The sequence below is a fragment of the Capra hircus genome, chromosome 18 (assembly GCF_001704415.2).
Source record: "Capra hircus breed San Clemente chromosome 18, ASM170441v1, whole genome shotgun sequence".
Lineage (NCBI taxonomy): Eukaryota > Metazoa > Chordata > Mammalia > Artiodactyla > Bovidae > Capra > Capra hircus.
The window spans coordinates 37,253,590-37,277,969 of record NC_030825.1 but is presented as its reverse complement, the minus strand read 5'-3'; the positions used below and the strand labels follow the sequence as shown (position 1 = coordinate 37,277,969).

Sequence of the window (24,380 nt, the reverse complement as noted above, 5' to 3'; positions counted from 1 at the left end):
CGCCAGATCTCCTCCTCCCCTTACTTTCTTTTAATCCATAGCAACACCTATTTCTCTGCTGGCTTATTTGCTATCTGCTCTCTGCACCAGAAAGTAAGCTCCATGAAGGCAGGGGCTGTTCTGTTTTTTGTTTTTTTAAATTAATTGGAGGCTAATTACTTTACAATATTGTGGTGGTTTTTGCCATACATTCATATGAATCAGCCATGGGTGGACATGTGTTCCCCATCCTGAACCCCTCTCCCATCTCCCTCCTCAGCCCATCCCTCAGTGCACCAGCCCTGAGCACCCTGTCTCATAAATGTTGCACTCTCAGCACCTAACACAGTGCTCAGTGAAAGTATGATGATTAATTAAAGCTTGTGCTTATTGCATTCATGCGTGATTGAATGGGTATTTTCTGTGTAAGGACAATTCAGAGTGAAAAAAGTGAATGTGATAGGTTCTACCATGACAGCAAAGAAATCAGTTTCTAACTAAACACTTCTGCTCACTAGACCAGTGTCTCTCAAGCCGAAACACGCATTAGAATCCACTGAAGGGCTTGTAAAAACACAGACTACCAGGTCTTACCCCTAAGCTTCTGACTTGGTAGGTCAGGGGTGGGCCAGGGAGTTGGCCTAATCAATTCCTGGTGATGCTGATGCTCTTGGTCTGGAGACTACACCTTCAGAACCACCACTGCAGCCACCAGACGATGTGACCGCAGGGCCATGTCTGCTCCCCACTGTATCCCCAAACCCTGGCACCTCCCAGAGGCCCCATAAATATCTGTGGACTAAATGACACTTCCAGAATTAAGAGGACAAGGAACAGATGGGCAATGTCGGTGGCCCGAGTCTCTAAGTTTGGGGTGGACTCAGGTTTCTAACTCCCCCAACCTCAGAGGGAGGGGGTACCAGCACTCACGCAGCAGAGCCAGGGCAGCGCCCAGGATGGGGAGGAGGAAACCCCCCTTCCAGGGTTCCGCACAGGTGTCCTTCTCCACGTGGCCGTGGCAGTTGCACACGGTGGCTTTGATCACTGTCAGCTGCTCCTTGTTGCCGTGGTCAGACAGGGAAAGGTGCACATCGTAATTGTCTTGCTTCAGGAACTTCTTCAGGGACAAGGCTACTGTGTCTCCTGGAGCAGACAGATAATTATTCACCTCGGGAGGCCACGAATGGTGGGAGCCAAGCACACCACGAAGGAGGTTTGAGGAGGCAGACTGCACCTGGGCCACAGGGAGCAATGTCGTCAAAGCACACTTACGCCGAGTGTTACAAACGGATACTTGATCCAAGCCAAATCCTCCACTGAGGGAAGGATTATTTGGATAGAAGAATAAAGTCATCATTCTATTTAAAAAATCAATAATCACAGTATTTCTAAATATGACATTTTAAAAAATCCATGGCATGCAGGGCCAATAATTTCTCAGCATCACTAGCTGCCAGATTGTTCTTTGCTTCAAAACAAACAAGCAAAGAAACAAAGTTCTTCCTAAGAGACAGCTAGCACAATCTTTTAATATTTATATTAACTAGCCACCTGTTTTTCTACCTGAAAGTTTACTACCATTTGTTATGGCAGCATTTTGCTCTTTCAGTTGTATATATAATGTTTATACCTCAGCTCTATGATAGAATTTCAATATATCTGAAACTTGGATATTTCTGAGTGAGCATCAGTTATTAAGAAATCCATATGCATATGAGCTGGTGATGTAACTGATGCCGGGAGCAGATCAGAGCATTAGTGACTGCACACAAGCTCAGAGGTGCCAGCAGTGAGGCTGTGCTGGGCACCATGCTAACCGGCCTTCGACGGCCTGGGGCAGGCAGCAGGCAGCCACAGAGCCAAAGCCAAGCTTTGGAGCAGCCTGCACGACGGGAGCCACTCTGGGGAGGCTGCTTGGTCATTGTGGAGTGGGGACAGGGGCTATGTTTGTGGGTGAGAAATATAAGGTTGGAGGCCTCTCTGAAGAAAGGCCTTCGGTTTAGACCCAAGTTTGTCAAAGAGGGCGCTATTAGCTTGGGTGGAACTGTTCTTCATCAAGAGGAACTTTCCCGAGCACTCAAGTCCTCACCACTAAATGCTAACAGTGTCCCCTCAATCCCACGCATCATTGGGACATTCAAAAACAACCCCGTGTTTCCAGCCCACCTGCCCTCAGGCTTGCTGGCCTATTTCAGCACTGACCTCAAGCCACTTTCAGTTCACAGGCTCTGCACACTCAGTGGGCCCCTCTTAGCTGAAAGGCCAGAGGGAGAATTCACCCTGTTCTCACTCAGCAGTGGCAGACAGAGAAAGTTCTGCAGGCTGGATGTCTGGTCCACTGAGTGGAGAGGCCAATGTGGGGCATTTCACCAGAACATCCCTCTTGCCTTCCTGTTCCCAGGCTGGAGAGCTGACTTCTCAGCTGATGATGGTGCTGGTGGTGGCAGTGGGGACTCAACTGACACTTATTACGTGCCAAGCCTGACTCTGATCTTCACCTCAACTTTAAGAGAAAGTTCTGTTACCCCTCATTTTACAAATACAGACACTGAAGCTTAGGGAGGTCAAGTAACCAGCCCAGTTCACACGGGTGTAGAGTTGGGATCAACTCCTCTCACAATAGAACACAGACAGATAAAACGACTAAGTCAAAACCAAGAACCAATGGTAGTGTCAGGCATTGGTACCACTGGGCTTTGAGGTAACGCTCACTCTTGGCAGAGCCAGACTGTGCCTGTTGGTGAAGATGGCCACTGGCATTGACTGGGCACTGATGGAGCAGAAGAGGTAGGTGCCTGTCGTGTACTCAGCCTTCACAGTGACTGTACAGAGGTACAGTTACTGGCACCACCCTCCAGGCGGGGAGAACTGCTCAACAGTGAGGATCAGTAACTTGCCCACAATCACAAGCTGGTAAATGGAGGGGCTGGATCTTGAACCAAGGTATTCTGACTTCAGAGGCTATGCCCTGTAAACCAAACAGTCAGGGAAGGGAAAACGGCTTCCAGCCCACAAGGAGGTGATAGGAGACCAACTTGGGCTTCTTCGAGGAAAGGTGCTGGGTATATACTCCCCCAAATCAGAGGAATCATAAAAATGGGACAGTGTGTGTGTCTGAGGCAGGTCTCTTCAGTCCTTTCTGGACAGGCTCAGCAGCAGCAGTAGACACAAGGCATTTGGTTACTTCAGGGAAGAACCTGAATGTGCTGGTTCCCCATTCCCCTCTTGGGGGACCCTAGCCCCAAGAGGAAGAGGGAGGCATTCTAAACCAGGGTGAGCTTCTCCAGGGGCTTTATTGGCACTTGGGCCTGGAGGCACTGTTCTTGCGCACCTGAGTTCTTGCCCATTTGATGCCAGCAAGTCCCCTCTTCAGTCCTGTGACAACTGAAAAACCACTGTAGGCTGAGGAGCGTTAAGGGGTGGGGAAGAGAAAGGACAGGGTGGTGGTTGGGGCATGAGGGCCAGGGACCTTGTCTTCAACTTCTTTTCCACTGTTTACCCACACTGTGCCTTTGGACACACCATTTAACTTTTCTGAGCCTGATTCTCATCTGTAAATAGGGATAAAAATACTGACCACAGGGGATGGTAGAAATTTAAAATAAGAAGTATAAAAAGCATCTTGCAAATTTCCAGGGGTGGATGAATGGTAGGCAGCAGAGGATCCTGGTAGAGCAGACTGCTTGCATCCCAATCCTGGGGCCATTATTTTCTAGCCATAATGCTTCTGGCAGGATATTTAAGCTTCTGTAAGCCTTGGTTTCCCTATCTGTCAAACGGGTGCACATACATGTATATGTATGATTAACAGTACCTGCTTTACAGGGTTGTTGTGAGGATTCAGTAGCTGAATCTATGTGAAGTATCTGAAGCGCACATAGCAAGCACGCTCAGGCATATTAGTTGTTACTACTGTGCTGGGTTCCTGACTCTCTCATTATGTCATAGTGAGAAAGTCATGTCCCATCTCTCTCTGGGCCTCAGTGCTTCCAACTGTATAGGAAAGTGGTTGGGCTAGAATGGTCTTTAAGGATTCCTGTGGATTCCCAAAGGTTTAGACTAAGTTAATAAGCAGCATTTGACTGACATCATCTTTGTTTGCTATTGGCTGTGCGGCTTGCAGGATCTTGTTCCTTGGCCAGGCATCAAACCTGTGCTCCCTGCAGTGGAAGCCAGGTGTCCCAACCACTGGACTGCCAGGGAGTTCCCCTGACTGACCTTCCTGAGGAGACCGGTAACTCGGTGACCCACAGGATGATGGAGCAGGAAGGTGGCTGCTGCATCTTGGGGGAAAGAGGACCCATCTGCCACCAACACCCACTTACCTTTCTCGCTGACTTCTGCTGTCCAATAGACGTCTGAGTCGTGTGTGAGTTGGGCCTGGAAAGGGGCAGTGTGGGGGGACAAGTCCTTGTCTGTGATGTTTAGCACCTGGGGCACAGGGCTTTGGTTGCAGATGGTGATCTGACGGGGCTCGGGGACCGGACCGTGGTCATTGATGTCCATCAGTGTTAGCAGGAGGGTCCCTGTGCCAGTGATGGGAGGGCTCCCTGTTCAAATCACACATATGATCCCTTTTCAGCATCTGCCTTTGGCTGGGTCGATGAATCCATATTAAGCTCCCCCAGGATTTACCCAATAAACCTCAGAAGGGTCCTGTTTACTGTCTAACTGTAACCTTTCAAGAGTTTCCCTGCCCTCGCTTCATTATATTTCAAACCAGTGATGGCAAATGCAGGACAAACATGCCATCATTCTCATTTTGTGTCCACAACAGACATTACTAACTGATCACAGCACAGAGACTTCATCCAGACAGCCACTACCAATCTATCAGCAAAAGAAAAAGATTGGCCACCTCAGGGCTGATGCGTTTGCTGACCAGCTTCAGGGAAGTTTCGCTTCCCAGCCCTGCAGTAACCTCTCGCCTGCCTCCAGGTCTCGGTTCAGTATGTGTCAAAAAGAGATGTCATTACATCATTACCCCCAACCCTGTCGTGGCGTGACATCACTCATCAATTGTAACACTTGTAAGGCAGCCCCTTTCAATCAATCACAAGGGGAAACCAACAGGCCAATTTAAGGCTCAGTAAAGCACAAACAGGCTGAAAGGTGTCTTTAGGATACCTCCTAACTCCTGGGTCTTAAGGAAACTGGAACCGGCCAACCCTAGGACTGACCACTCTAAGTCTCCTCCGAGAGACCACTTTGACCTCCCAGATAGGATTGCTGACAGCCCTCCCCCACATCACACTCAGCCTGCAGAGGGGACATGCTGTGTCCTGGGCTCCAAAGGGGCCCACATGGAGGGGCTGGAGGGAGCTCTCACCATCATCTGTGGCCAAGACCATGACTTCGTAGATGTTGTTCCTCACAAACTGCTCATCCTCACGGTCCAAGATCCCTGCGGCAGTGACCTGCCCACTGTCTGGGTCCATCGCTAGCCACCCTGCCGGGTCTCTCAGGATGCGGTAACTGGAGCAGAAAAGTTGCAAAGAGTCACACCCAGGATACTTCAGAGTTCTAGTGTCATCATTCAAAGTCTCCTCATGTCAACTAGCAGAGGGTTTCATGGGACTTGGGGCTCCTAGACAGGATCACATGGAAAATGCATCTCACCCCCAAGTGGGCTCCTGAGCAGAAGGTGGGAGGGGGCCAGCAGGGACATGTGAGAGGGATTGGGGAACACCTGTCCCCTGGACTTAACCTCCTCTGTATGGAGGGTAGGAAGGGAAGGCCCTGTGCAGGGGTGGTAGTCAAAATATTTAACAGTCTTTATGGCAATTAGAACAAATACTGCTGCATATAATAAACAACCCATCCAATGTACCCATGTCTTTGGCTGAACTCTAGCCGAGCCCCTGCATACCTGATCTTCTGACTCCCCTTGTCTGGGTCCTGAGCAGTGTAATTGCAAACAGGCTCCCCAATGGAGATGCCCTCCTGGATTTTGATGACTTTGGAGGGTGGGACGAACACGGGTGGCTCATTCACATCCTCCACATGGACCACTACGGTGGCTGTGGAGGTTGGGAGTTTCACCACAAAGGGAACCTCGTTGATCACTTCAACGTACAGGGTGTGCTGGGTTTTGGCCTCAAAATCCAAGTCCTGGGAGAGAACAGGAAGGAGGACCAGAGTCGTCATTTTGTGAGGAGGCCCCATGCCGTGCTGTGATGTCTGGAAGAGAGGGCCCACCACGAGGGGCTGGGGCTCCCACCAGCAATAATGCTGCCCCTGCCCTGCCCCATAGAGCCTCCTGGTTTCCTCCTGCATTTCTGGAGTGGATACCCAGTGGGGGCCTCTCAGACCATCACCCCAAAGGCAACTAGACTAGTAAGCCCGAAGCCTAGAACTGGTTCCCAATGGGGTGATGATGCTCCATAGTGGGTGTTGTCGGAACTTGGAGAGGGCATTTCTAGGTGTCCTAATGACAGGGAACACCACTGGTTGGGGCAGGGACACAAAGAACTATCCCATGTCCCATGGGACTTGCTAATATCCCCCTGGACATTCATGTATTCCTGGGCATGAAGCTCTGTTTACATTTACAGCCTAGAATGTGTTTTCCATACAAAGCAAGTTTTTGGTGTGGTTTTAATTTATACTAAATTTCCTAGGAATGCAACTTCTGAGGGGAGCTCATAATTTATTCAGGCCTTTCCTCAAGTTGTTTATTTAAGGTTCTGGAAAAACATCAGTACCACTTGTGGTATGACTCACTACAGCGACATACAGTAAGTATCTACTACACTTGGCTGATTCCACAAACAGATGCCAGAAATCGACCACTTCATCATGTTTTCTAGTGTAGTTGTGCCCAAAGGTTTACACAGGGAAGCATTTTATTATCAGTAACTTTTCCTGAAAATTCTCCTTTATTTTAATTAGGGCATTCCATTTTTCTAGAAATTATGTAAGTTATTATAGAGAAGTTATAAACAGAATTCATTTTACAATGTGAAAGGGGCATTACAAAACTTTCGTTTCAAGGAGGGGACAGCTTTTAAAGTATTGTGGCTCAGATGGTAAAGTGTCTGCCTGCAATACCAGAAACCCGGGTTCGATCCCTGGGTTGGGAAAATCCCCTGGAGAAGGAAATGGCAACCCACTCCAGTACTCTCACTTGGAAAATTCCATGGACGGAGGAGCCTGGTAGACTACAGTCCATGGGGTCGCAAAGAGTCGGACATGACTGAGCGACTTCACTTTCACTTTCTTTCTCAAACTGGGCCATTCTTTATAATAAACCAAGAGGTAAAAGACATCAAGAAGGATTAGTCCGATTTTCTTGAAGCGTCAATTTACTCAAGATTTTTCAAGAGGCAAGGATATGCCTAGATGTAATTTACAACAGTTAAAGTAATTTAAAACTTTTAAAGTAAAACATTTTACTATCCAAACACCAAGATGTGAACTATGGATTGAAGGCAAAATTAGCAAGGATTCCAATAAAACAAACCCTCTGTGTAAGACCAATTAGGAGCAGCCACTAGACACACGGGGATGAGGGGCCCCACTGACTGGCCTCAATTAGATCAGTGACTCTGTTTTATGAACTGGGTCTCTGGGGAAGATTTAAACAAAGGAATTCCCCCACATAAGAGGGATGGAAGAGTATTGCAAGCCACGGGCCTGGTGCACTCCCTGGTGAGTGGTCCCAGGTACGCGTCCCAGGCAGGTAGTACCCCTAGTCCTGGATGTCCCAGGTGTGGCCCTTGTGCAAAGCCCAAACCGACTTACCTTCTTGGTTGTCAGGATACCCTGGTTGCTCTCGGGGTCAGTAGTGATGGTAAAATGGTCCCCGTTGTCACCTCCCACGATGCGGTAGGTGGCCCGCCATGCCGGTGAGTTAGGGGCATCCAGATCAGTCACTGTCAGCCTCTGCACCTCATGGCTCACTGTGTTCTCGGGCACACGGGCCTCGTACTGTCAGCGTGGAAAACACAACACTGTCAGAGCGGAGAGGCTAACTCCTCCAAGAGGCGGTTCTCCTCTTTTCACCGGCTGAGTCCTCCACCCAACTCCAGGGGAGCCCCATGCCGCTCACCCTTCCTGGGACATGCACAGATGCAGAATGCCCCAGGAGTCAACTTCACAGCTTGCTAGGACAGACACCCCACAGTGACCCTGGGCCTGCTTTCCCTACATCCCAAGGCCTGATGCTCCCAGAATCTCAGCCATCCGGGTGCCCACGCCCCCAGGGAGAGTAGTCACCTATATCTAGCTGAGATCAGAAAGGCACAAGGAAGGTGGCAAGAAGGGCTAGGTGTCTGATGGCTCCGGGGCAGTGACCAGGGACTTTTTTGGAAATTTAGAACAGATGGCCGTGATGGCGAAATCAGCTATTCAGAACAAATTTTCCACAGGCCTGAACAGTATTTAGCAGCCCAAGTTACCTAATGATGGAAGCGGGTGGGTATCATCTTGACTGGCACTGAGTCCTCTATCAGTGAAGTGACAAGCATTCACTGGGGGTAGGTGGACAGGTGTAGGTGTGAGTCAAGTTAGGAATTTCCATATCAACAAAGATTTTCATATTGAGCACTTGGGTACTAGGGATTATGTTAAGAACTGTACATAGATTATTTCATTTGAAACTCAGAACAATGTGGCAGGTATTAACACTGTCTCCATTTCACAGATGAGGAAATAGGGCACAGAGAGGTTAGGTGCTTCCCCTCAGGTCACACACCTTACAAGTGCTGGGGCTGGGACTTGAAGCAATACAGGCTTATTTTTGAAGTTTCATCAGAAAGGAGAAACTTAGCCCCTCATCATTTGACAAGGAAAGAATGAATGAAGGAAAGAGTGTTACCTTCTGGGGATCAAAAACGGGAGCATTGTCGTTGGCATCGAGGATTTCCACTATGGCCATAGCCGTGGTGCTGGAGCCATCCCCATCCATGTCTGTGGCATGGATGGTCAGTGTGTACTCGGGGACTCTCTGGGGAGAAAAGGAGAGCAGGAGTGGAAGCCACTGAGAGCAGGGCACAGCCTTCCAGTGTTCACCTGATCCCTTGCTCGCCCACTGCAGGAAAGACCAGGAGCCAAGGGTGGAGGGAGAGGGGAACTGTGGATCCAAAAGGTTTTCCTGGGCCAGTCAGTCGTGGGGTGAAGCCTGGGCACTATCTCCTGACTCACAGCAGATCCAGAAGGGGAGCTCTGAGCAGGAGTTTGGCAAAGGTATGAATTAGGGAACTCCAGTACCCATGGAGCTAACTGCTTTGTGGTACACGTGGGACAAATCTGGGCAATGTGCATGCTAAGTGAGCCATTCCAAGAGGAAATGAGAAAACCTACAGAAAATATCAAATGTCTGTGTTTTACAGCTGCCTCCTCAGCCTTAATGAGATGGCTTGGCAGAGTGCCACCAGTCCAAGGGTGCTGCAGGACATCAATACAGGCCCTGGCCGCAGCCCTTTCCAGCCGACTTGGGCTCTGGGGCAGGGGCTTCTGCTCTGAGTGTCAGGGCCTGGCCTGGGCAGGTAGCCCCTTCCTGAAGGGCCACTCACTTCCCGGTCCAGGCCACTGGAGATGACGCTGATGGTGCCCGTGCTCCGGTGGACTGTGAACATGAGGTCATGTGGGTCCTTTGGTTCTTGACTGTGGATGGAGTAAGCAACCACCCCGTTGTAGGTGTTGACGGCGTCGTCCTCATCCGTGGCTGTCACCTGCATCACGGAAGTGCCTGGAGGGGAGAAGGGCTGATGAGTGAGCACCCTGCCCTCCCAGTGCCAACTTCAGCCTCATCTACTTCTGGAACCCTGAGAGGTTCGACCCTGCATTCCAGTTTGGACCCACCTTCCCCTCTCATCAGAGACTGTTAGTTGCTGCCCACTTCCCATTCTCCCCTACTTCCTTAGAAACATAATTATCATAATCACTCTAGGTTGGGCACAGGTCCACCAGGAACCGAGGCCATTTCCCACTGCTTCTTGCAGCTAGCTGTGGCCATGAGACTGAATTGTGACGAATGGGATAAATAGCTTTGGGGGAAGCATTTTTCTGAATTAAGGGGCTTACTCTTGCCACTTGTTCCCTCCTTCCAGAAGTAACAGCTGGAGCTCCAGCAGTATTCATGAGGCGATCTTCGGAACGAAGCCAAAACAGCAGAGCAACGAGACAGATGGAGCCTAGGTTTCCCACACTTTAAAGCACCATTCCAACCTGGCCTGACCACGTCTAGGCTTCTGGAATACGGGGGGAAGAGGCTCCATCTTGCTGAAGGTAGTTTTTCTTTTAAAAATGTCTACTGCAGCCTCACCAATTCACATTTCTCTATAATTTTCTACAACTCAAAGGAAGAGGAGGAGTCCTCCCCAATAGCACCTGTCTGTGAGGTCATTAATGTGCACCTATTTCTCTGGTCTTTTGCCCCAGTTAATTTTCTCTCTCTTTTTTTTTTTAGCTGCACCTCATGGCATGCAGGATCTTAGTTCCCCAACCAGGGGTTGAACCCATGCCTCCTGTATTGAAAGTACAGAGTTTTAACTGCTGGACCATAAGGAAAGTCCCTACTCTAGGATCATTCTTATTCAGGGATTTGGGGATGGAGTGAGGGAATATGGATTTTTAAGAGGATCCCAGGTGATCCAATGTACAGCCTAGGATATCACATGTCAAGGATTCTTCCAGCCTTTAAGAGTATGGCTGACCTCCAGATGGTTCCAGAAGTTGACCCAAGGCCAGATCTGGGCCCAGGAGACCTCTATAGCTCCTCACCTCCCCAGTCTCCTTACCAGGTAGCACCCCTTCCAAGACGCTCCCTCTGAAGACATCCTGGGTGAACTTGGGCTTGTGGTCATTCTGGTCTGTTACAATGATGGAGATGTTCATGGGATCTTCCACAGAGGCGCCGTTCTCTGACACAGCATGGCCAAAGAGCTGTGGGGGCACAGGTCTGTGGTCAGTCTGGCACTCCCCTCCCCAGCAGGCTCTGGGGCCCTGCTGGATGCTAAAGGTTACTTGCCTCATACTTGGCAATCTTCTCCCGGTCCAGTGGCTTATTCAGCAACAACCAGCCTGTTTCCTTCTCTATGGCGAAGATACCCTCTGGTGGGCTGTCTGCCCCAGGCCCTGTGATGCTGTAGAAAATCTTGGTGCCTCTGTCCTTATTAGATTTGAGCTGGAATCAAAAGAAAATGACAGCTGACAAAATGACAATGATCTCACAATTGTAGCAAAGAACCCTCCATGGAGAGGGGTAGAGAGGCATCGCCTGATCAGAAATCGCTCACATCACAGAGGCTTTCCTTCTGGAGGCCCCAGGGCTCAGCAGCAAGAAGCCTCACACTCAGGCCTTTGAATGAGGGTCCCTGCAGCCACCAAGCCTCTTGAGGGGAAGGCACAGCCATACCTGATTTAGCCTCTGGGGGAAAGGACCCTTGCCATTCTCAGGCACAGATATTGGCGGGACCACCCATTCTCTCTTGCGCCTTCGTAAGACAGGTGTGGGTGGGGAGATCTTCAGTGCTTTCCTTTCCTGCAGGGAGAGAAGATGTCTTAACCCAGGTGTGCAAACACACCTGGAACACACCTACCGTCCTCTCATCTACAGGAGCTCAGGGTGAGGAGAGAGGTCAGAGGCCTAGATGGGTTTATTGCAAAATAAAACTTGAAAATAATCTACGTGTTCACTTACAGAGAAGGCCCAATTAAATACACTATAATATATCCATCTAGTGAAAACTGTATACAGCTTGAAAAATGAGGAAGAGGAAGGTCTCTCTGTGCTGATACGGAAAAATCTTTGATATACACTTAAATGAAAAAGAACACAGTACAGAACAGATTAATATATTAACAGTTTAGTACTCTATTTAACAAACATTTATATAGGGCTTAATATGTGCTAAGCATTGTTGCATCTTTTGTGTAAAAGGGTAGGGAAATAAGGCATATATTCATATCTGCCTTTACACAGTTTGGGGGATACTAGAGAAACCAATAATGGTGGTTACTGGTGAGAAGGTGAGAGGCCTTGTACTGATTTTTTTTTTCTCACTTATTTATTTTATAAAATATTAAAAAATTTTAATTTTATATTGGATTATAATTGATTTACAATGTTTGGTTCTACCAATGTATTTTTTAATTTAATTTTATTTATTTTTATTTTAGTTTATTTTTTTATTGAAGTACAGTTGAATTACAATGTTGCCTTAATTACTGTTGTACAGCAAAAGAGACTTAGTTGTACATACATATACTGATGTATTTTAGTACAAAAAGAAAGTGAAGCCGTGTAAATGTTATTTTTTTCATAAAAAAGAGGAGGGAAAAGTCTGTTTTATATCCACATATATAATATACGTAAATATATTTAATATAAATATAGAACAAATACATAAGTCAGTTCTAGAAGGAAAGAAACTGGTAACAGGGTAACCTATGTATTTTGTTAGAGGGGTGGAGAAGGCATTAGGCAGATGAGGAGACACAAGGGGAGGTTATGTGTTCTATAACTTCAATATTTAAAATTTTGGAACCATGTGGATATATTAGCTGTTTGAAGAATTTAAAGAAACAAAGAAATGTGGCCCAGAGCTTCAGGTCCATCTTCCCAGAAAGTGAAAGTGAAGTCGTTCAGTCGTGTCCAACTCTTTGGGACCCCATGGACTGTAGCACGCCAGGCTTCTCTGTCCATGGGATTCTCCAGGCAAGAATACTGGAGTGGGTTGCCATTTTGGGATTGACTGTCCCGTGTTGGGATCGCCTTCACTTGTGGTTTACCCTCAGGATGTGGGAAAGACAAAAAGGGAGATGGGACAGGGAATTCCAGGGAGGAAGAGCACTGGGCCATTACTCACAAGGCAGCTCTCAGCCCCACTGGCCTGACTCTGGCGCCCCCTACTGGGCAACAACAAGCACTGCCCTGCTTAGATGGTTGCCCACCCTCGGAGCTATGGGCAACTGACGGTTTAACCCTGTGCGCTCTGCAGGGGTAACGCGGCTCCCGACAGGCACGGCAGCCCCGGACTCCTGGCCGCAGCAAGCTGAGTGTGCACGGAGGACGCCTTTCTCCTGTCCTGCAGGTGCACACGGTGTTTTACCTGGACTGTTTCATCGTTCAGAACAATGAAGTCATCGTCAGTCAGCAGGGCCGCCTCTTGCCCAGGGCAGTCTGTGAAGACCACTGTGGGGAAGGGAGGAAAAGAGTATTAGGAAGGAGGGGGCTTCTGGAAGCTACCTCATGGGAACCAAGACCTGCCAACAGCCCCCTGACTGGATCAAGGGCTGTTCCAGGCCAGTGCAGAAAGAGCCTTGACTTACTTCATCTGACCAGCTGTGTGACCAAATATGAGTTTCAGATGGGCTCCCAAGTTTGGTCTTGAGAAGGAGGGCCACTCCAAGGTTTGTAGGACAAAGAACCAAGACAACAGATATTTAGCAACATGAGACCCATGGAGTCTCACGAGACCCAGAGCTGACCCAGGGTCACAGCTGGAGGCAGAAGAGTCAATGCATTTCTGAAGGCTACATGTCTCCCTACATGCCATATGCATCCTGCTATGCAGTCACCCACACTGATCATTCTTATGCCCTTTGGCTGTTTCAACTTGTCATGTTCTTTCTGAATTCTCGCTGCTTGGCCACCCTTTAAATAAGCAGTCTGAGTTAATAACTACCATTCGCCAAGCTGGAGCCTGGGTCCATTTCATCTTTACAACTATGCTACCAAGGTAGGCATTAGCCCCTTTTCAAAGAAGAGACAATCGAGGTTCAGAAGCCTGACCCCACGGCATATACTAGAGAGTATTCACAACCAGTATTCTTACCCACCCTTCCCTGTGGACAAGCATGTAATTAGGAAACCTGCCAGGGGGTACCTCTGGGCCTGTCAGCACCCTGCTCTGACTCAGGGGTTCCCTTACATTGGCCTATGTCAGTTTCCTAAGCAGCAGCACTACAAGGCCCACAGGGAGAGTACTGTGCCACGAAAAGGTCAGGGTGAGGTCTCCCAAGTGTCCTATTTTGAAAAATTGTCCTTTAGTTTCAGATGATGATGATAATTGTTTTAAAAACCCTTCTCTAAAGAAAGAATAATAGATGAGAGACTGTAAACTACACAAATAATGTGAACATCATGAAGTATTCAAAGCAATATATAAGAATATAACATAAAAAACAGAATTCCAAATAATATTCTGCTATATAATGAATTCCTAATCTTAAGAACAACAAAAAATACATAACCCAGTCTAAAAAGAAAAAGACAAAGAAGGTGAAAAGACATTTTTTCAAATAAGGTATACAACTGGCCAGTAAGCATATGAAAAGATGCTAAATACCACTATCATTTGGGAAATACAAGAGCTTCCCTCATAATTCAGTTGGTAAAGAATCTGCCTGCAATGCAGGAGACCCTGGTTCAATTCCTGGGTTGGGAAGATGTGCTGGAGAAGGGATAAGCTACCCACTCCAGCATTTTGGGGCTTCCCTTGTGCCTCAGCTGGTAAAGAATCCGCCACAATGCGGGAGACCTGGGTTCAGTCCCCGGGTTGGGACGATATCCTGGAGAAGGGAAAGGCTACTCACTCCAGTAATCAAAATCACAGTGAGGTATCACTTCAAACCTACTAGGGAGGCAAAAAAAAAAAAGGTAAATAAGATATAAAGACAGATGAAGTCTTCTGCATTGGAAATGTGAAATGCTGCAGCCACTGGGAAAAAGTTTGGTGGCTCAAAAGTAAACATAAAATTACCATATGATCCAGCAATTCTACTTCTTGGTTTACACCCTAAAGAGCTGAAAGTAGGAACTCAAACAGACACTCATATATGTATTTTCATAGTATCCCTACTCACTTCCCTGGTGGCTCAGAGGGTAAAGAGTCTGCCTGCAATGCAGGAGACCTGGGTTCAATCTACGGGTCAAGAAAATCCCCTGGAGAAGGAAATGGCAACCCACTCCAGTATTCTTGCCTGGAGAATCCCATGGATGGAAGAGTCTGGAACGCCACAGTCCACGAGGTCGCAAAGAGTAGGACAAGACTAAGCAACCTCACTTTCTTTCATTTTCTATTCACAATAGCCAAAAGATGGAAACAACACAAGTGTCCATGAAGACGTAATAAACAAACACAATGCGGTCTAAACATACAATGAATATATATACACACATGTATAAGTATACATTCTTTATAAGGAATGAAGTTCTGACACATGCTATAACTTGTATGAATCTTGAAAACATTATGATAAGTAAAATGTCATTATGTGCCTGCATGCTCAGTCGTGTCTGACTCAGCGACCTCACGGGCTGTAGCCTGCCAGGCTCCTCTGTCCATGGGATTCTCCAGGGAGGAATACTGGAGTGGGTTGCCATTAGCCTGCCAGGCTCCTCTGTCCATGGGATTCTCCAGGGAGGAATACTGGAGTGGGTTGCCATATCCTACTGCAAGGGAACTTCCTGACCCAGGGATCGAACCTGAGCTTCCTACCTGTCCTAGATTGGCAGTCAGATTCTTTACCACTGTACCGCCTGCCAGGCCCAAAAGTGACTGTGCTTATATGAGGTACCTAGAATCCTCAAATTAACAGTGAGTAGAACAGAAGTTACGTGGGGCTGGCGGGGCCATGGGTAGTTACTGTTCAGTGGGTATGGAGTTTCTGTTTGGGATGATGACAAAGTTCTGAAGATGGACTATGGTGAAGTGACAGCTGCACAGCAATTTAAATGTACTTAATGCCACTGAATTGCTTACTTTAGAAGAGCTAAAATGGTAGATTTTCTGTTATGCATAGTTTTACCTCAATAAAAAAGAAAAGAAGCAAGCTGAAGTAGGAATGCAAGATGGGATAGTCACTTTGGAAAACTGCTGGGCAGCATTTACTGAAACTAAATATACATGCTCCCCAAGTCCCAGTAATTTTACTTTGAGGTATAGACACAACAAAGATCCACTCACTCAAAGACAAGTATAATACTGAGAGCAGCATTATTTATCATAGCTTAAGACTGGAAACAGCTTCAATGTTCATCAAGGTAGAATGAAGAGAACTGTGGTGGAATATTCAATAATGAAATAAATCAATTACAAGGACATATGACAACATGAATGAATCTCACAAACATGGTTAAGTGATAGAAGTCAGATACAGAAGGACACATACATGATTCTATCAACACGAAGTTCTAAAGCAGGTAAAACTGGGTGAAAGAACTTAAAGACACTGGCCATCTTTCAGGGAGAGGAGTTGTAAATGGAAGGGGGAGGAAACGGTCTTAAAAGCACACAGACCTGACTTCAGCGCCCCAGAGCTCATACACAAGGCAGGCTCCTTCATGGGAAAGCTGGAATGTGCCCGTGAGAAAGAGATTACTTAGAAACCAGCTCTCCCTCCTTGATGACATCCCCACTGAGAAGTCCTGGGCTGTGACAACATGCTCGGCTAGCGAGAGGAGGGGAAAAAGAGATCTAGGCCTGAGTCAGCTCCGAAGGGCCCCAAGCACAGGGAGATCCCCATGGGGACCCTGCCAAATTTATTTATTTATTTGACTGTGCTGAGTCTAAGTTGTGGCATGTGGGATCTTCCTTGTGGCGTGCAGGATCCTCAGTTGCAGCATGCAAACTCTTAGTTGTGGCATGCAGGATCTAGTTCCTTGACCATGAATTGAATCCAGGGCCCCCCGCATTGGGAGTGCGAAGTCTTAGCCACTGGACCACCAGGAAAATCCCTATAGTAAGAGTTTTAAATTATCTAGAGAAGTTCGTGTGCTATGAAGATACAGTATGCAGAATGTAAAACTGCACATATAGTATATACAACTCTGCACAGGAAAAACAAACACGGAAGGAAATGAAGCTTTCCAATGGCTGGAGTTACCAGCAACTTATTTTCTTATTTTTCTCTAGGTCCAAGTTTTCTCTTAACATGATTGTGTCCCCACCCACTCAAATTCATATGTTGAAGCCCTAACCCCCAGTACTGCAGAATGTGACCATATTTGGAGAAAGGGCCTTTGAAGAGATGATTAGATTAAAATGAGGTCATGAAGGTGGGCCCTAATCCAGCATGATGAGTGTCCTTTAAGAAGAGGAGGAAATTTGCATACAAGACAGTTACAGAGAGAAGACTGTGTACAGACACATGGAGAAGGCTGCCATCTACCAGCTAAGGAGAGATTCCTCAATACAAACCACCCCTGCTGGCCCGTGCTGATACAGGACCTCAAGCCTCTTGCGTTGTGAGAAAATAAATCTCTGTGTTTAAGCCCTTCAGGTCTTGTTCCTTTGTTACGGCAGCCCTAGCTGCCTAGAATACGACAGGCATCCATCGAGAGTCAGGAATCCCTCCCGTCATGAATTACTATTATTTACAGCTAACATGTTTATACTTTCTCACTTAATCTTCACCAAGCACCCTAAGAAGTAGATTTTAGCACCCATTTTCTAAATTGGGAAAATGAGAGGTTAAACGAATTCACTAAAGTTACATGGCTAGGAAATGCAAGAGCTACAAGTGGTACCTAGACCTGCCCTGATGGAGTTGTTTTTTTAAACCACTACGGTTATCTTTCTGATACACTTGAGAGTATGTTTTCTCATCTCCTCCCCAGCCCCCATTACCTGTTGTCCTTCTCCATCTATTGAAATAGCAAAGATTGATTTTTAGATGCCCAGTGGGGCAATGTGATATTTGGAGAAAAGTACTAGATTTGGGGATAATAAAAGTAAATCTCTTAGTGTTGTGAGGACTAAATGTAAAGAGCTGAAAAATAGGAAAATGCATTATGGCTGCTGCTGCTGCTGCTAAGTTGCTTCAGTCGTATCTGATTCTGTGTGACCCCACAGATGGCAGTCCACCAGGCTACCCCGTCCCTGGGATTCTCCAGGCAAGAACACTGGAGTGGGTTGCCATTGCCTTCTCCAGCATTATTGCTGGGTCTACTGTTAATATTAGTAATGGAGATGAAGACCTATTCTTGTGTAGGCAGTGACCTTAACTTGCTGGGTGAGCCTAGGAAAGGCACTTGACTTCTCTGGAGCCCCAGAATCAATTGTTTGTTAAAGCTTTGAGCCTAAAGCCTACCTTCCCTTAGTTTGAAAGGAGAGAAGTATGCTATTAAAAGATGTATTCAAGAATGGCAGGACCAAACACAGTTTCTTCTTGAGGTAAAAAGAAGAAAAGCTTAAAGGGAATACTTCAAGTCACTAGGTGATTCAGCGTGGCTTAAAGAAGCGTTAAGGACACATGCAAGGTTCCTCAAAACTCCAGAAGCTGGAGCCATCAGTGTGTTGATGCAGAATTTGGATTAACTTATTCGGAATTCAGGTTTTCTCATTTGGAAGATGAAAATTAGACTGACTTCACAGTGTCATCTTGAGTATCAAGTAAGATAAAACCACAGAACACAAATGTGTAAAGCTCAGAACTTTATACGGACTCTTACACCACCAGAGAGAATGGGAGTTCAGAGGTGAGATGGTGTGCCCAACACTGTACAACTAGCGAGTGGATTTGGAGAGGTGGGAAGGAGGTTTAAGAGGGAGGGGACATACGTATACCTATGGCTGATTCATGCTGATGTATGGCATAAACCAACACAATATTGTAAAGCAATTATCCCCCAATTAAAAATTAATCTAAAAAATTGATTGGTACAATTTGCCAGTGGGTGGGGTGGTGGAGAATTGGAACCCAGGGTGGTCATATTCTAAAATCAAGTTCTTCAACACAGCATTCATTCAAGAACAAGTTGAGTGTTTCCTAAGTGCCCAGTTCAGTTCAGTTCAGTTGCTCAGGCGTGTCCGACTCTTTGGGACCCCATGAATCGCAGCATGCCAGGCTTCCCTGTCCATCACCATCTCCCGGAGTTCACTCAGACTCACGTTCATCGAGTCCGTGATGCCGTCCAGCCATCTCATCCTGGGTCGTCCCCTTCTCCTCCTGCCCCTAATCCCTCCCAGCATCAGAGTCTTTTCCAATGAGTCAACTCTTCATGTGAGGTGGCCAAAGTACTGGAGTTTCAGCTTTAGCATCATTCCTTCCAAAGAAATCCCAGGGCTGATCTCCTTTAGAATGGACTGGTTGGATCTCCTTGCAGTCCAAGGGACTCTCAAGAGTCTTCTCCAACACCACAGTTCAAAAGCATCAATTCTTTGGAGCTCAGCCTTCTTCACAGTCCAACTCTCACATCCATACATGACCACAGGAAAAACCATAGCCTTGACTAGACGGACCTTAGTCGGCAAAGTAATGTCTCTGCTTTTGAATATACTGTCTAGGTTGGTCATAACTTTCCTTCCAAGGAGTAAGCGTCTTTTAATTTCATGGCTGCAGTCACCATCTGCAGTGATTTTGGAGCCCCCAAAATTAAAGTCTGACACTGTTTCCACTGTTTCCCCATCTATTAGCCATGAAGTGATGTGACCAGATGCCATGATCTTCGTTTTCTGAATGTTGAGCTTTAAGCCAACTTTTTCACTCTCCTTTTTCACTTTCATCAAGAGGCTTTTTAGTTCCTCTTCACTTTCTGCCCTAAGGGTGGTGTCATCTGCATATCTGAGGTGATTGATATTTCTCCCGGCAATCTTGATTCCAGCTTGTGTTTCTTCCAGTCCAGCGTTTCTCATGATGTACTCTCACAGAAGTTAAATAAGCAGGGTGACAATATACAGCCTTGTCATACTCCTTTTCCTATTTGGAACCAGTCTGTTGTTCCATGTCCAGTTCTAACTGTGGCTTCCTGACCTGCATACAGATTTCTCAAGAGGCAGGTTAGGTGGTCTGGTATTCCCATCTCTTTCAGAATTTTCCACAGTTTATTGTGATCCACACAGTCAAAGGCTTTGGCATAGTCAATAAAGCAGAAGTAGATGTTTTTCCGGAACTCTCTTGCTTTTTCCATGATCCAGCGGATGTTGGCAATTTGATCTCTGGTTCCTCTGCCGTTTCTGAAACCAGCTTGAACATCAGGAATTTCACGGTTCACATATTGCTGAAGCCTGGCTTGGAGAATTTTGAGCATTACTTTACTAGCATGTGAGATGAGTGCAATTGTGCAGTAGTTTGAGCATTCTTTGGCATTGCCTTTCTTTGGTATTGGAATGAAAACGGACCTTTTCCAGTCCTGTGGCCACTACTGAGTTTTCCAAATTTGCTGGCATATTGAGTGCAGCACTTTCACAGCATCATCTTTCAGGATTTGAAACAGTTCAACTGGAATTCCATCACCTCCACTAGCTTTGTTCGTAGTGATGCTTTCTAAGGCCCACTTGACCTCTCATTCCAAGATGTCTGGCTCTAGATGAGTGATCACATCATCATGATTATCTGGGTCGTGAAGACCTTTTTTGTACAGTTCTTCCGTGTATTCTTGCCACCTCTTCTTAATATCTTCTGCTTCTGTTAGGTCCAGACCATTTCTGTCCTTTATCGAGCCCATCTTTGCATGAAATGTTCCCTTGGTATCTCTAATTTTCTTGAAGAGAAATCTAGACTTTCCCATTCTGTTCTTTTCCTCTATTTCTTTGCACTGATTGCTGAAGAAGGCTTTCTTATCTCTTCTTGCTACTCTTTGGAACTCTGCATTCAGATGCTTATATCTTTCCTTTTCTCCTTTGCTTTTCGCCTCTCTTCTTTTCACAGCTATTTGTAAGGCCTCCCCAGACAGCCATTTTGCTTTTTTGCATTTCTTTTCCATGGGGATGGTCTTGATCCCTGTCTCCTGTACAATGTCACGAACCTCATTCCATAGTTCATCAGGCACTCTATCTATCAGATCTAGGCCCTTAAATCTATTTCTCACTTCCATTGTATAATCATAAGGGATTTGATTTAGGTCATACCCTGAATGGTCTAGCGGTTTTCCCTACTTTCTTCATTTTGAGTCTGAATTTGGTAATAAGGAGTTCATGATCTGAGCCACAGTCAGCTCCTGGTCTTGTTTTTGTTGACTGTATAGAGCTTCTTCATCTTTTGCTGCAGAGAATATAATCAATCTGATTTCGGTGTTGACCATCTGGTGATGTCCGTGTGTAGAGTCTTCTCTTGTGTTGTTGAGAGAGGGTGTTTACTCTGACCAGTACATTCTCTTGGCAAAACTCTATTAGTCTTTGCCCTGCTTCATTCTGCATTCCAAGGCCAAATTTGCCTGTTACTCCAGGTGTTTCTTGACTTCTTACTTTAGCATTCCAGTCCCCTATAATGAAAAGGACATTTTTTTTGGGTGTTAGTTCTAAAAGGTCTTGTAGGTCTTCATAAAACCATTCAACTTCAGCTTCTTCAGCATTACTGGTTGGGGCATAGACTTGGATAACTGTGATATTGAATGGTTTGCCTTGGAGACGAACGGAGATCATTCTGTCATTTTTGAGATTGCATCCAAGTACTGCATTTTGGACTCTTTTGTTGACCATGATGGCTACTCCATTTCTTCTGAGGGATTCCTGCCCGCAGTAGTAGATATAATGGTCATCTGAGTTAAATTCACCCATTCCAGTCCATTTTAGTTCGCTGATTCCTAGAATGTCAACGTTCACCCTTGCCATCTCTTGTTTGACCACTTCCAATTTGCCTTGATTTATGGACCTGACATTCCAGGTTCCTATGCAACATTGCTCTTTACAGCATCGGATCTTGCTTCTATCACCAGTCACATCCACAATTGGGCGTTGTTTTTGCTTTGGCTCCATCCCTTCATTCTTTCTGGAGTTATTTCTCCACTGATCTCCAGTAGCATATTGGGCGCCTAATGACCTGGGGAGTTCCTCTTTTGGTATCCTATCATTTTGCCTTTTCATACTGTTCATGGGGTTCTCAAGGCAAGAATACTGAAGTGGCTTGCCATTCCCTTCTCCAGTGGACCACATTCTGTCAGACCTCTCCACCATGACCCGCCCGTCTTGGGTTGCCCCGCAGGCATGGCTTGGTTTCATTGAGTTAGACAAGGCTGTGGTCCTAGTGTGATTAGATTGACAAGTTTTCTGTGATTATGGTTTCAGTGTGTCTGCCCTCTGATGCCCTGTTGCAACACCTACCATCTTACTTGGGTTTCTCTTACCTTGGGCGTGGGGTATCTCTTCACAGCTGCTCCAGCAAAGCACAGCCTCTGCTCCTTAGCATTTACTCCTGCTTTTAAGTGCCCAACATTCTTCTAAATACTAGGGATGCATTGGGGAACACAAACATGTATCTCCAAGTACCTTTAAGTTCTTACAGGATACTGCCTCTTGTCCAAAATCACCTTTCCACAGCTATCTACCAAACTGATCAATAATGCATTGATTGTAATAGCTAAAGTCTAGACAACCTAGATGTCCATCAATCAGAGAGTAACTTTGTGTTATGATACCATCTATACAAGGACTTCCCTGGTGGCTCAAATGGTAAAGCGTCTGTCTACAATGCGGGAGACCTGGGTTCGATCCCTGGGTTGGGAAGATCCCCTGGAGAAGGAAATGGCAACCCACTCCGGTACTATTGCCTGGAAAATTCCATGGATGGAGGAGCCTGGTAGGCTACAGTCTATGGAGTCGCAAAGAGTCAACATGACTGAGCGACTTCACTTAACTTCACCATCTATACAAGAGAACACTATACAGCCATTAAAAAAATGCTATAAAAGATAAGGAAGCCCCTGTGTATTGATATGGAAAGACCTCTAAGATATATTGTTAATTTTTTTTAATGGAACAATATAGTCCATGGTAACATTTGTATTTTAAAATGAATATTTCTGGAAGGTGATCCCAAAAACTGGGTTTATGGGTGGAGAGGTCAGTAGCTGAGAAAGAGTAAAGAGACTTTTTACTGTGTACCTCCCTGAATTCTGACTGACATGAATGCATTAGCTATTCAAACACTGATTAAAAAAAAAATTAACCATCACTTGTCCTATTCTTAAAACAGGCCTCTTTCCTGGTGGCTCAGCCAGTAAAGAATCTGCCTGCAATGCAGGAGACCTGGGTTTGATCCCTGGGTTGGGAAGATCTCCTCCAGTATTCTTGCCTGCAGAATTCTATGGACAGAGGAGCCTGGCAGGCTACAGTCCATGGGGTTGCAAAGAGTTGGACACAACTGAGCGACTAACACTTTCACTTCCTAAGGGAAGAGTCTTCAGCTAGCCGAGGTGCTGGCCAGATAAGCCTGTCAGCTTTTTCACTTAGTAAAAGACTCTCAATGAACTCTCCAATCTTCTCCTATCCAGCAGGGAGCTAATGGACTGCCACTCCTATTGCTCAGATGCCTTCATTCCCCAAACTCTAAAAGCTGCCAGAAACCCAGAAACCCTCTTCCTGCTGCCTACAAAATCAGCCCCCCAGGAATGTACAGCACACTTCACTACCCTGTTTGCTGGCACATTCCCATGGCTTTACGGTTCCAAACATTTGGAGCATTTTATCTGGGCTGTCCATCTGTTCTTAGAGGGGACAGTGCCAACAATCAAGGAGACGTCAATAGTCATGTACTCCAGGTGTACGTGCCTCCCACTCAGACTGCACACTTCAGCAGCACCAGTGGGCCTGGTCCCATCGGCTCTCACCCACGTTCAGCAGGATGCAGAATACAATCCAGGCGCAGGAGTCAGGCAGGCAGGAACAAGTTTCAAAGACCCACTCTGCCCGAGACACCCAGCTAAGTGTTTTCCTATCCAAGTCCTCAAAGAATAACCCGCAAGGTGGCTGTTACCATCCCATTCTGACAACTCAGGAAACGAGAGATTGCCCTGGGGTTGAAATGTCTCAGGAAACAGTTTCAGAGAGGAGAGCGAAGTAGATGAAGCCCCGCAACCAGGAAGCGGCAGGACCAGATTTCAAATCTGAGAGGCAGAGGCAGATGAGTAACAAAGAATATAGGATTTGGGGACTTCCCTGGTGGCCCAGTGGTTAAGAATCTGCCTGCCAATGCAGGGTACGCAGGTTCAATCCCTGGTCCAGGAAGATCCCACATGCCTCAGGCCAACTAGGCCCATGTGCCACAGCTACTGAAGCCCACACCCACACACCTAGAGGCTGTGCTCCACAACGAGAGAAGCCACCGCGATGAAGCCTGCGCACCGCAACTAGAGAAAGTCAGCGCAGCACTGAAGACCCAGTGCAGCCAATGAACAAATAAATAATGTGGGGTTTAGAGGCCCAAAGACTTGGTTCACATCCACATTGTGTGAACACACAGAAGCTGTTTTCTCATCTGGAAAATGGGAATAATACCTAGCTCATAAGATTATTGGGAGAAATAAGTGGCATAATGTTCGCACAGCAATGAGCAATATGTCTGGACCAGAGTCAGCCCTCAATAAAAGGGACCTTCAGCCCGCTCACAACTAACCAGGGTTTCTGACTCCAAGTCTAGGCCTCTCTCTGCACCATAGAGAAACCATCTCTCAAAGCAGGCACAGGGTTAGCTACAGCCATGCAGCTTTACCCGAAGGCTGAACCATCGAGAGGAGA

General features: G+C 46.6%; 1 protein-coding gene across 1 annotated transcript in view; it reads right to left on the bottom strand.

Annotated features, from left to right (window-relative positions):
- CDH3 (cadherin 3) overlaps window positions 1-24,380 on the bottom strand; it is a 47,112-nt gene that overhangs the window by 6,330 nt on the left and 16,402 nt on the right. The window contains exons 3-13 of the mRNA XM_018062190.1: window positions 13,035-13,117; window positions 11,339-11,464; window positions 10,952-11,107; window positions 10,722-10,866; window positions 9,495-9,670; window positions 8,798-8,926; window positions 7,723-7,908; window positions 5,849-6,090; window positions 5,309-5,454; window positions 4,305-4,529; window positions 910-1,122 (exon numbers count right to left, since the gene is read on the bottom strand). Coding sequence (XP_017917679.1) covers window positions 910-1,122; window positions 4,305-4,529; window positions 5,309-5,454; window positions 5,849-6,090; window positions 7,723-7,908; window positions 8,798-8,926; window positions 9,495-9,670; window positions 10,722-10,866; window positions 10,952-11,107; window positions 11,339-11,464; window positions 13,035-13,117 — 1,827 coding nt within the window. The remainder of the gene's footprint in view (window positions 1-909; window positions 1,123-4,304; window positions 4,530-5,308; window positions 5,455-5,848; window positions 6,091-7,722; window positions 7,909-8,797; window positions 8,927-9,494; window positions 9,671-10,721; window positions 10,867-10,951; window positions 11,108-11,338; window positions 11,465-13,034; window positions 13,118-24,380) is intronic.